General features: G+C 45.9%; 1 protein-coding gene across 1 annotated transcript in view; it reads right to left on the reverse strand.

Moving 5' to 3' along the window:
- TANGO2 (transport and golgi organization 2 homolog) overlaps positions 1 to 12851 on the reverse strand; it is a 169506-nt gene that overhangs the window by 47997 nt on the left and 108658 nt on the right. Inside the window, exon 3 of the mRNA XM_036758333.1 lies at positions 10144 to 10232. Coding sequence (XP_036614228.1) covers positions 10144 to 10232 — 89 coding nt within the window. The remainder of the gene's footprint in view (positions 1 to 10143; positions 10233 to 12851) is intronic.

Below are 12851 nucleotides of genomic sequence, written 5' to 3' on the forward strand. Positions count from 1 at the left end.
TAATATCCATCCCAGAATTTTACAACAGGCGATAATCCTTTTCTTGACAACCCATGACAGCATTCTCGCCTTGACCTTGCACTCTTGACTCATCCAGGTCACTACAGGAAGAGCTGATGGGTACCACCCTTCTGTGTCTGATACTTGCCCATCAGAAGGCGTAATACAAGGAACAAAGGCATTGGCATCGCAGGATAATCCTACGGCCAAAGCTGAACAGTCACATACATAAGTCTGGGCTCACATACTCGAAGGATCCCATTAAACCCCAATCATATTTAATGAGAAGAAGTTGAATTCATGAGCCAGAAAAGCTCCTGTTCTTCTCTCCAGCTTCAAATAGAAAAAAAGGATTTTAACCCCCTCTCCCTCACCCTTACATCAAAGACGGATTTTAATGTTCTGCCACCTTGCTATGGAGCGACCAGCTGATTAAAATTCAGATTTGTCTCATCAAAGGGCTACTTGAGTTGGGAGCTTCAGAAGAAGAAGAAGCTGTTTGCCCTGCATCTGGCAGGGATTCAGAGAGACAGTCAGGACCTCAGAAAAGAAGGGAGTTGAGGGGGAGGTTGTGGCAGGGGGAGCTTCTTCTCTGCACAGGGCTTCTTGCCAAGGGGAAGAACGGAGAGTGCTAACAAAAAGTCAGGGCAGTCAGAATATTCACTTCAAATAGCTCTAACTTCTTGACACTTACTCTTTTCTTCCCTGGAGAAAGGGGGCTGGGCAAGACTTAAGCTTGTCTTTAAACTAGCATCCAAAGTCCATTGGCTTGAGCTGCCTGATGTGGGGGGAATGCACCACACTGGGTCAGATCAAGCGTCTATCCAGACCCGTCTTCCATGGCTGACAGTGATATGAAAGGGTAGCTAATGGGAGGAGCACAGTTTCCTTTCCATGAATCCACCCTCAAAAATTAATCTGGACAAACCCAGGCTGCACCATGGGCTTACTGTCCATAAATCTGTCTAGATTCTTCTTCAAACTATAGGCCTACATGTATTTTCAAGACGGCGAGGTGGCACAGTAGATATAGTGTGAGGTCTAGAGTTGAGAAGACCTGAGTTCAAATCTGACCTCAGACACTTACTAGCTATGTGACCCTACAAAAAGTCACTTAACCCTGTTTGCCTCAATTTCCTCTTCTGTAAATGAACTGGAGAAGGAAACGGCAAACCATTCCAGTATCTTTGCCAAGAAAACCCCCAAAGGGGTCACAGAGCTGGACGTGACTGAAAATGACCAAACAACTATTTCCGCTTTCAACCTGCACACCAACAAGTTCACCATCTGCCATATAAAACAGTACTTTCTTTCCTTTACCATAAAATTACCTTCTACTTGGGGTTCAAATTTCAGTGCAGAGTTGGGCCAGACGACCTCAATGTTCCCTTCTAAATCTAGACATCTAGGACTTTAGGAAATGGGAAAATGGATACAAAAGCACTCTGGCCTCTGTAAACACACACTAAAAGAATCCATTATCATTCCCCCAATTTGCTTCACTCAAGGCCTCTTCCTTAACACAAGTGTCCCTGGGCTCTTGCCTTGGTACCAGCAAACTCTGGCCCAAATGACCCAGACAGGAGCTGACTGCCTCCAGACTAAGTGTGCCAAAGAGTGTCTGCCTCCAAGTGGGGAGGGAGAGGGGGTACAGCACCTTACAGGTATGGGTGATACTAGGGGTGTAGACAGCAACTGTCATCTTGGGTGCCAGAAGGGGTGGGGAACAGTGGCTCATTTGGGTTTCTCCAGAGCATCTCGATTAATTTTTGAGGGTGAATTCATGAAAAGGAAACTGTGCTCCTCCCATTATAGCTACCCTTTCATATAGTCATGGAAGACTGGTCTGGATGGATGTGTGAACTAACACAGTGTAGTGTACTTCTCCCACATCAGGTGGCCCAAGCCAGTGGACTTTGGATGCTAGTTTAAAGACAAGCTTAAGTCTTGCCCAGCCCCCTTTCTCCAGGGAAGAAAAGGGTGTCAAGAAGTTAGAGCTATTCGAAATGAAGATTCTGACTGCCCTGACTTTTTGTTACCACTCTCTGTTCTTCCTCTTGGCAAGAAAGTACCCGGGACATGAAAGAAGCATCCCTGCGTACATGTCCTGCATGGTCGGGAGAGGCTACTGTGTGCCCTAGTGAGTGCAGGTTTGGATTCTACCGGCACAGGCTGGCAGGTTGGCCACCGCTGGCCCAGAGGCCCCATTGCTCCTAAACAAGGGCTTATGAGTTTGCTAATCCCTGGAAGCCTAATGGTGGGGCCACTAATTCTAGTTTAAGTAAAACCTCCCTCAAATGGAGTTTGGTGCATTCAGATATATAGCCAACAGGCTTCTCACCGTAGTCCCAACTACCACAAATGTCTTGTGGGAGAGGAGGAAAAATCTAGTTCAAAATCATTCCCCTTTTCAAATGCGGGCTCCTGAATGGAGATTTCCTTCCCAAGGTCTAGGCCCCTCCACCTCCTGCTCCTCATTGCTCTCCCAGGTAGGGCCAGCCCAATTCACTGAGAAGACTGAATCTGGCAGGAACTCCCCAGGCTCCCCCACTTTCTACTTTAAAACGTTCATCCACATTCAAAAGCATTTATTGAACACCTATTGTTTGTAAGGTCCTAGGCATAAACAGATAAGCAATACAAGATTTCTGTCCTCAAAGAGCTTACCATCTGGTAGGTGGGGATAAGACATGTACACAAATAAACATAATACAATGTGGAATGAGACAAGTGCTTTTAAAAGAGTGGCATAAGGAAAGTGCCCTTGAAGTACCAGGAAGGGAGAAATTCCTTCTGGCTGGCAGGATCAGAAAAGGGATTATGTTGGTTGGCATGAAAGGATGGGTAGGATTTTGACAGCCAAAGATTAGAGGCAGGAAGAGTTAGAGCAGTTACAGTGAAGTGGGCTGCCTTGAGGGCATCCCTGAAGATCCCGAAGTAGAGGCTACAGCTGTGCTGGCAAACATTTAACAACCAGCTCTCTGAGGGGAAAATGTCCACCTGCCACACTTTTCCATTGTATTTCCAGTATTGCCATTTTCTCAACCACTCTCTTAAGCCTAGACAATCAATGAAACAATAAATCAAGCCCTGATGTGTAGTGTTTGCCAATTTCGGAGGCACAAATGCTCACACCAAAAATCTACCAGTCGGCTCCAATTTGACTCCAGCATATCCTTGAAAAGCTAGAAGTCCACTTATCTGGGACAGAGGATTCCAGGCCAGGCATGAGTCAGACTGGCTGGCCTGAGGTCCCGCTTAATGCCGAGCAGTTAGGTCGTTGTTGTTGGTTGTGTTTGTCCTTCGGTGCTGAAGAGGACCATGACATCAGGTGAATGATGACATGACTCGCAGTTGACTTGGATTTGAGTGAGGGAGGGCTGTGCAAGGTCACCAGCCTCACTTTCTCCTCCAGAACCATCTGGGTCCAGTGGCCAGATATTCATCAGGACAACTGGAGATGACCCAGGATGCAATGGGAGACCCTGGCCCTTTTCACGTACTCACTTAGAGTGAGGTACTGCCCATTCACTGAATAGGCCTCTTTAAGAACTGAGTCAAGGGAAGACCCCTTTAATTAGAGAAAAGGATTAAAAAAAATCAAGCTGGGAGGGGAAGACCCTCAGGGTTGCTGTTCCAAAGAGAAACAGTTACCATTGACATTCACTCTAAGGCAGGAGGGCCTAAAATACAGCCATTAAGTGGAGCTTGGGCAGGTTCCTATTGTGGTCCAATCTATGAGCTTCAGAGTAGGTGGAAGGTAACCTTATGAGCAAAGGCACAAAGCTGTTTTTGAAAAGGTGTCCTGTGATCGGGGAGAGCCCATAGTCCTATACTGCACTAAAGGAAGGAGAAGAAAAGGCTGGAAAGGTAGGTTGAGGCCGGAATGTGGAGTGTCTAGAATGTCAGGCATAGTTTGGGTTTTCTTTTATATGACAGGTAATCTTAAAGTTGAAAGCCATTTAGGAAGTAGGAGTCAATGAACGAAAACAATCAGAGCTGTGGGGAGGAGTGTGTAGGTGGGTGAATGGGAGAGCATCAGTCAGAGAGTCAGAATTCCAGAATGTCAGAGGCAGAGAGATGGAAGACAACATTCAGGGTGAAACATTGAAGAAAAAGGAAGTATGATGAAAACTATGTTATCTAGTTTCGCTTGCACTAATGAATGTTAGTGGACACAAAAGCCATTTTTTTGGGGGGGAAATTTTTGTGAAAAGGGACCAGAGAAGCAGCTAGGTGGCGCAGTGAGTAGAGCACCATCCCTGGAGTGAGGAGGACCTCAATTCAAATCTGGCCTCAGACACTTGACACACTTACTAGCTGTGTGACCTTGGGCAAGTCACTTAACCCCAGTTGCCCTGCTTTCTTCCCTCCAAAATAAACAAAACTTTATACTACTCCATCAAAAAAGATTTAAGAAAAAAAAAAAAAGAAAAGGGGGCCAGAGGGGACTGCCATGGCCACCATGGAATCCATCCCATGCCTGAACAAAGATCCTCGCTGTAAAATGCTCACCCAATGGCCATCGACGCCTTGTTGAGGACCTCCATGGAGGAGATGCTGCTACCTTCCTGGGCCGCCAACTCCCCTTGAACCCACTCTCATTGGGGGGATGTTTTTCCAAGTATTGCCTATAAGCGGGCCTTTCTGCACCTTCCCCAAACACTTGGGGTCCCCACTCCCCCACATGCCAACCCAAGCATCTGCAGATATTTCTTCTGTTCCTTGCCCTCCCCACCATGCCATTTCTTTTTCAAGCTTACTTATTGTTGTCTGCATCCTCATTGCCATGCTCAGGTCCTTCCACCCATCCTCATGTGAGGTACGCTCCAGGTCCTTCCCCATGCTGGCAGCCCTCCTCTGAATGCTGCCCAGCTCACTAATGTCTTTTTTCAAACCAAGGGCAGAGAACTGAACGTGGTACTCCAGGTATCGTGCTCCATTTGGGCAGGGCTGAATATACTGGCACTATGTCCTCTTTTTCCAGATCTAGCCCAAGGTGGCGCTAGGGTTTTGGCTGCCATATCATGCTGATGACCCACTGAACTTGCAGGCCACTAAAATCCTCAGACCTTCAGACAACTGGCTGTCTACCTCTACCTCCCCCAGTATGAATTTGTGAAGCTGATTTTTGGAACCTTGTAATATTAATTAAATTGGGACTTTTTCACTATTTTAGAATGCTAAATTAATTGTCTGTGATTGAGTCTTAGTAGGTGCAAAACCCCAGGCTAGTTAGCAAACTAATTCTCTAGTTAAGAGAGGCGGGAAGCCCCCAGGGCCCTAAGGGAAGTTGCTAAGACCAGAGCCAATAGTATGCGCCTAAGCTCTGGTTGCTCAGATGACTTGATGACATCCAAAGGCTGTATGAAAAGAGAGAACAGAGTTATCTGCTTGGGGCTCTCACTCTTGGAGGGGCATTGATGTGGAGTCTCTGGGCAGCCGTTGTTAAGAGCCCTCCAGCTTGTGAACCCAGATGTTGATGGTTCCTTGGTAACTATGAATTGTATTTGGTCTGTTCATATTGTGTACACTTGTAACTTGTTTGTATTTGCTCTGAAGTTCAGGATGCTGGCTTTTCCTCCTCAGCTGAGTTTATATGTATATGTTGGATTAAAGTAGGATTGTTAACTCCTTAACGTTACTTTCCTTAGTAAAGCAAATCAAAAGAACCGGCACTGGCAGCGTTCTTGTTGTTGGGCTTGTGTTGTCTGTCACCCCTACAACAGCTGCTAGCTGAATTGTTGCAACAAACCTTAAGTTAAAGATTGTGCATTTGTTTATATTAAATATTATTTTACTTGATTCTGTCCAATGATTTGGTCCATCAAGCTCTTTTTTGATCCTGACTTGGTCATCCCTTAGGTTAGTGATCCCTCCCAGGCTGGTATTATTTGAAGATATTATAAGGATCCCCTGCCTCCAGCCAAGTCACTGATATGATGTCAGGTACAGATCCCTGGGGCATACCACTGGAGACCTGGCAAGTGATGCACCAATGGCCACTCCCTGGGTCCATTCTGAATCCATTTCACTAGATTTGGGTCTAGTCTACATCTCTCCAACTTCTCACAGGAATGTTTTATTAAAATTGAATATTAAATTAAATTTAATTAAAATAAATTAAATATTAAATAAAACAGGCTGTCTTATTAAATGCTTTGCTAAAATCTAGGTAAGCTGCACCTTCAGCTTTCCCTTGACCCAGCAGCTTAGTAAGCCCATCCAGAACAGGAAGTGAGGTGAATGGGGCATGGCCTGTTCTTGCTCTTGACTGGGCTCTCTGAAACCACCCCTTCCTGTTGAGATGTTCACTACACATCTTTTCAACGACCCAGTCTAGAATTTTTGCTCAGTCAAGCTTGCCTGAGGATAGCTTATAGACTCTAGTCTCCAGTTTTTTTTTTCAGAAAATTGGCACAACTATTCTTTTCTGGTCCCATGCTCCCACTTCCATTTCCGAGTCTCTCAAATTGCACCAACAGTGGCTCAGTAACGGTGGCCTTCAGTCCCCAACAATGTAGTTCATCTGGGCTGAGTGCTCTGACTTCCTCAGGAGCAGCCAGGGCTCTCTTCCTAGCTCCTTATCTATCTTGTGGATCAACCATTGGCCATTTTGTTCTGTCACTTCCAGAGCAAAGGCCATTGAACTTGGCAGGGAAAATAGAAGCAAGGAAAGGCCGAGCAGTTCTGCCTTCTCTCCATCGTCCGTTGTCTCAGACCCATCCACCTCAAGCGAGAGTCTTGTCCCTCCCTCGACCTTCTTTCCTGCAAATGGGCTAAAAGAAAAAGCCCTCCCCACCAAGCCTTCTCATTCACCTTAATTCCCTTCACTAACCTCAGATAGCTGCCAGCGTTGGCGTTACTGATGCTATGGTACAGCACTAAGTGGTGTGCTCATAGTTGTCCTGTTGGCTCTCCTTGTATATATGTATATGTATATATACACATACACACATATATATTTTCCTCCTATAATTCCTCTTATTAAAAACTTATAAAGATAAATTTATTTTTAAAGTAAGTTTTTATTGACATCTTTTGTTTTTTTTTACATCACCATAGCTTTCCTCAGTTTCCCTCCCTCTCTTACTCCCAGAGAGCCATATCACATAGCAAATAGTATTTTTTAAGACCAAAAAAAAGAAAAGAAAAAAGGAGAAAAAACAAACACAACCTATAAACAAATTGGGAGAGTTCAAAAACATATGTAAAATTCACTTTTTGTATGTGTATGTGTTTGTTCTTTTCATTTACATTGTTTTGGTCACTGTATAGATTAGTTTTTTGGTCTGGCTGACTTCACTCTGCATCAGTTCATATAGATCTCTTCTAACTTTTCTGTATTCATGGTTAGAACACAGTAATATTCCATACATTGGTGTGCTACCATGTCCCCCAACTGAGGGGTTTGTTTCCAATTCTTTGCTATCACAAAAAGTGCCTCTATAAACATTTTGGTGTATATGAGGACTTTCTTCTTATCAGTAGTTTCCTTGGGGTATAAGCCCGGTAATAGGATCTCTGGATCAAAAGGCTTGGGCATTTTAGTTACTTTATTTGCATAATTGCTTTACAAAATGATGAAACCATTTCACAGCTCCACCAACAATGCATCAGTGTGCCTATCTTTCTACAATCCCTCCTACATTGATTGTCACCAATTTTTGTTGTCTTTGCCAATTTGTAGGGTGTGAGGTGAGACCTCCAAGTTGTTCTGATTTGCATTTCTGTGTCTTCTAAAAATCTAAATCAGTTGGGGAATCACCCATGTATCCACATTAGTCTCCAGACAACTCTTGTTTTTTCTCTTCCGGAATTGCTTCCCTTTGGAATTTCATTCCTGAGACTTTCCTCTCTCTCCAGGGTTGATGTCCTTGGCAGAATTTTAGCCCATGAGATCCTGCTGAGGCCTTTGCACTCTGCCTTTAGCTTCCTCCTCTGGGATCACAAATTCTAGGAGAGTGTGGTGTCCCCTCCCCCACCCCCCCACCAATAAAACTGAGTGCCGGCTATTTGGTTCCTAGTTACATCACACTGGGCAAGCCAGTTGTCTCCTGTCTTAGCTTTCTTTTCCTCTTCTGTAAAATCAGGTTGGTCAAGACGAGAGACTCCCAAACTAGAGAATACTTCTGTGCTTGAAATCTCCTCTGGTCTGAGGTTGGGGTAAAGGGCTCAGGGTCAGAGAAAATTCGGAGTAAAAGAAGAAACAAAATGTCACATTTCACATGCACTTAGTACATAATTTCCTTTTCAAAATTTTAAAGGAGAAATATCCCCAGCAAGAAAATGATCTCTCATAATCCCTATTCTGCATGCATGGAGCACCAGAGTTCCAGGGGGCTACTCGCCTTGCTTTATTTCATTAAAACACAAAATCCCACCAAGTTTTATCGATGCCCTTGTTTTTCACGTCCCAGTCCTTTCTGGACGTTGTCCCCAAGCCACAGAACTGGCCTTCCCACTGTGACAAACAGGAATGAGTGAGCCTGACAAATGATGGTGTGGTGACTCTGTCTGAGAGTCAATGTCCTAATTGGCACCTGCAGCCCTCCACCTTTCTGAGGGGAGAGAGGAGGCCTAATTGCTCTCTTCGCTGGAAGGAGAGTGGTCATCAGCATTGTTGGTATCCAGTTGGTTTTTGCCAATGGTCTCAGAGGATCTGAACCTCTTTTGTGCTACGGACCCCGTGGGCTGGGGAAGCCTGAGGACCCCTTCTCAAAATCATCTTTCTAACTGTGTACAATAAAATATGGACGACTGCAATAGAACCAATTATGCTGAGGTAGAGCTGTCAAAATATTTTTATAAAAATGCGAACTCAGGGACCCCAGGTTAAGAACCCTGGTTAGCATTACCATGGCCGTTGTGTAGACTGGAAAAGATCGGCAAATGCCAGAAGGATCTCCAGGGATCTTTTCTACTCTAGGACTGTGGGATTCAAGTCAATTCAGTAAGCATGTGGTCGGGGCTCTAGGAACAGAGACAAAAATGAATAAGGGGCTAAAGCTGAAGGGGCATTTAAAGGTCTGCGAAGCACTTGACAAAGATGGTTTCATTTTATCCATTTGACAGATGAAGAAACTGAAGCCATGGGACTTGTCCAGGGGCACACAGCTGGGAAGTTCGTGAGGCAGGACCAGAACTGAGGTCTTGTTGACCGTAAATCCAGCTCTCTGTCTGTGATGCCAACTGCCTAATGGCAAACAAAAATGAAAGAGGGGCTCCCATTCTTTTGGGGGGTGACATTTAAACCTAGAAGCAAAGATTATTCTCTTTGGTTTGGACCTCTGATGTCACTGGTAGAGGGAACTTCCACTGGCAGAAGAAATACCTTACAATATTGAGTAGCCATTGTTCTCGAAATGCCTGCCTTGGAGAGTCGCCTCCGATGCTGGGAGGGCATAGGACTTGCCTAGGCTCACACAGCCCAAGAGTGCCAGAGGCAGGATGGAGCCTGGGCTGGCTACCACAACCACGCTGCCCTTCCACTGCAGATGGAGTAACTTGGGCCAACATGGTGTGGGCCCAAGTAGTTGGGGAGATCAAGGAAGGTTTCCTGGAGAAGGAGGTGGCACTGAGGCTGAGCTCGAGATGCTAAAGTAGGTGGATTTGGGGACAGGGAAGGCGTTTGGTCTGGACAGGTTGAGTTAGCAGCTCAGCGGGCAGATGTAGTATGGGAGGCCCATTAGCCCTGAATGCACAGATTTCACAATCAGCTGTGTAAGGCCCATGAGTGAATTCATGAGAGAGAATGAGGTCATTGTAGGAGAGAGTCCAGGGAAAGCATGTAGGGCAGAGCCTTAGGGGTCAAGAGAACTTGGGGAAGATGACAAGGAGGACTGAGCAGGGGATAAATCCTTGTTGAACTGAATTGAATGAAAGGAGCTCAAGGCTTGTTCAGAACTGGAAGAGGTGACCCACCAGACAGAAGTGGAGGAAAGTAGGAGAAGGACCCAATGAGGACGGAGTGGCCAGCAGCGAGAGCCAAAAACTCCACAGGGCCTTAGACGCGTGAAGGTCAGCGCTCTCAGAACATTCCGAGTCGGAGTCGAGGCCAAGCTGGGTAAGGGCCACCCCAGGCGGCCCCTCATTCCCGCGGTCTCACCACAGTCAAGCTGACTCACACTTCACAGAACTTACCACTAAGGATCTCATTGTTGTTGCCCCAGAAGTCGGCCAGTTTGGATGGTCGATGGTAGAATTCATCTCTATTTGCTGCTAGGATGAGTCTGAAAAGAAACATACAGAAAGAGAGATGGAAAGAGCTCTGATTTATCATTCAAATACAAACCTGGGCTTGTCTTAAATTGGTGACTATTGGGAAGCGACAGATTCTTGGAACACGTGCCTTTATCGGATCAAAAGACCAGGAGGTCATCTGGTTCAGCCTCTCACTTTGCAGGGGAAGGAAAGGAAGGGGCGTTTACTAAGCTCCACCAGGCACTAAGCATCTTACCAACCTTATTCCAACGATCTTCACAACAGCCCTGGGGGCAGGTACTGTAACCATCCCCATATTACAGCTGAGAAAACTGAGGCAGACAGAGGTAGAATGACTGGCCCAGGGTCACACAGCATGTGTGTGTGTGTGTGTGTGTGTGTGTGTGTGGTGGGGGGCATTATTTGAATCCAGGTCTTCCTGACTCCAGGTCCAGCACTGGTCACTGTGGTGCCACCTCGTGTCCACAGCTGGGAAGCACCAGAAATGACCATCAACCCTAGGTCTTCCTGACTCCTGGCCTAGCACAGTATTCATCACACCACATGGACTCATTACCAAGCTAACATATTGTTAAATACATGCACATACATACAACTTTGCGCCATTGCCTTCTTATATGCTGTAGCCATTCATGTAGAGCAGTCAGGAAAGCCCCTCCCATCCCATGTACAGAAGACTACTGGTGCCCATGGACCTAGGGAGAAAATGGCCACCCAGAGATATGTGGGCAGAGCAACAGAGCATGGCAGGAGGGAAGTAACAACATAGCAGGAGGGGAAGTACCGACGTGGCAGGAAGCCACAGAAGCCACATGGTTTGGAGGTCCCAGGAGCTATCAGGGCCGCCTGGAGTTAGGCTCCACCAATGGAGGGGGCAAGCTTTCACAAATGATAGGACATTACAATCAGTGACTTCAAGGGGAAGAGAATTCAAGATCCCACCATGCTCATTTTTTCGGTGACTACACAAAAACATTTGATTTGGTAGAACCAAATGCCACCTGCAAGGCTCTCCTCCAAGAAGGTACATCCCATTCATAGGAATTCAATGAAAGATGTGACAAAGAGATAACTTTGTCTGAGGACCTTGGAGTGTTAGGATAAAGGTAGGCATAGAACAGGGAGGCGAGATCATCAAAGGCATTTACTGCAGTTACAGAGGAAGGTTGGTACCAAGAACAAATGGAGGAGGGATTTCCTCTAGTGGAAGTCCTCCTGATGTTCCTGTTTTCAGATGATATCACACTGATTGCATCTAGCCCCAGAACACTGCAAATGCTCCAATATGGGATATTTGAACCTTTAAAAGAGTTCAATTTGCCTATCCCATGTACAAAGGATGCCCATGACCTTAATACACAGACATCCAGAAAAGTCAGAGAGCTGATGCATCCTGGATAGGCACTAGAGATGGACAAGAATCATGTCTAGAATGGAGCCTGAGGCATGGGCCAAGCTAGAGGGCACTTGGGAAGGTGCCCCACAAAGGCCCAGCTTCTTGGCCTCACTATTCTAGTGACACCATCTGGCTGCAAGGCACAAGATGCTACCATCTCCAAAGAATTCAGGGAGCAGGTCCTCCAAAGTGCCACAGAGAGGGGAATGGTGGGTATATCACCAAAGAAGGGTCTATTGCTTTTAATGGGCTAATAAGGTACACACAAGCAAAATTAAAATTCAAAGCAGGAGCAGTGATGTTGAAGGCTAAGAAGAGGCAGCAGCCTGTTCCTGGGAAAAGATGAAGGAGAGTAAGGAAGGGAGAGGGAGTCAGGCCTAGTGGGGTTGGCTTCCTGCAAAAGAATTTCAGGGTATGGACAAGAGGTGATTCTGAAGATCCCCTGGGTCTAAGAATTTCAGTTGAAAGAGAACAGAATGGCTTCTCGTTTACCTTGTAGATACTCCAATAGGTCCAGCCATTACCCCAGTGACCATTTAGTGGCTGCTAAAGTCCTGAAAACAGGTTCCAAACCTGTGAATCTTCAATCAGTTAGCATTTATTAGGCACCTACTATGTGTCAGGCCAGGCAGATAAAAAGTCAAAAGTGGGAATGTCCCTGTGCTCAGGGGACATATATCTTACTGGTGGTCTACCACCTGTTCACAGAAAAGTCAATGGAGGATATAAACAAAACAATACATAGTGATTGGGGAAGAGGGCACTCACAAGTAGAGGAATCAGGAAAGGCTTCCTGAAGGAGGGAGCACTTAAGAGGGCTGGAGCTTCTAAGAGGAGGTCCTGAGGAGGGAGAGCATTCTGGATATGTGACACAAGACAGTGCAGAGGTGAGGTGAAATCTGAAATGTCTATTCAGCAGGAAGAAGCGGCAGGGCCTTTTGGTTGGAGAGTAGAGGGCATGATGGGGAGCAACAAATCAGCCAAGAAAGCTACAGGCTAGAGCCAGACTGGGAGAGCTTTAAATGGTAGACAGGAATTTGCATGTAATCATCTAAGAAATCGGAAGTTACTGATACTTCTTGGTTAGAGGAATGGCACCTGATTTTTAGGAAAATCAATTTGGTAGCAGTGGGAAGGATGGACTGCCAGGTAAGCAATGAGGATGGCCCAACAATGGTGGCTGTGTTACCAGTGAAGGAAAGGGGAGTTTTAAGTTCAGTTCAATCTAAAT

This window comes from Trichosurus vulpecula, chromosome 1 (genome assembly GCF_011100635.1).
Source record: "Trichosurus vulpecula isolate mTriVul1 chromosome 1, mTriVul1.pri, whole genome shotgun sequence".
Classification (NCBI taxonomy): domain Eukaryota; kingdom Metazoa; phylum Chordata; class Mammalia; order Diprotodontia; family Phalangeridae; genus Trichosurus; species Trichosurus vulpecula.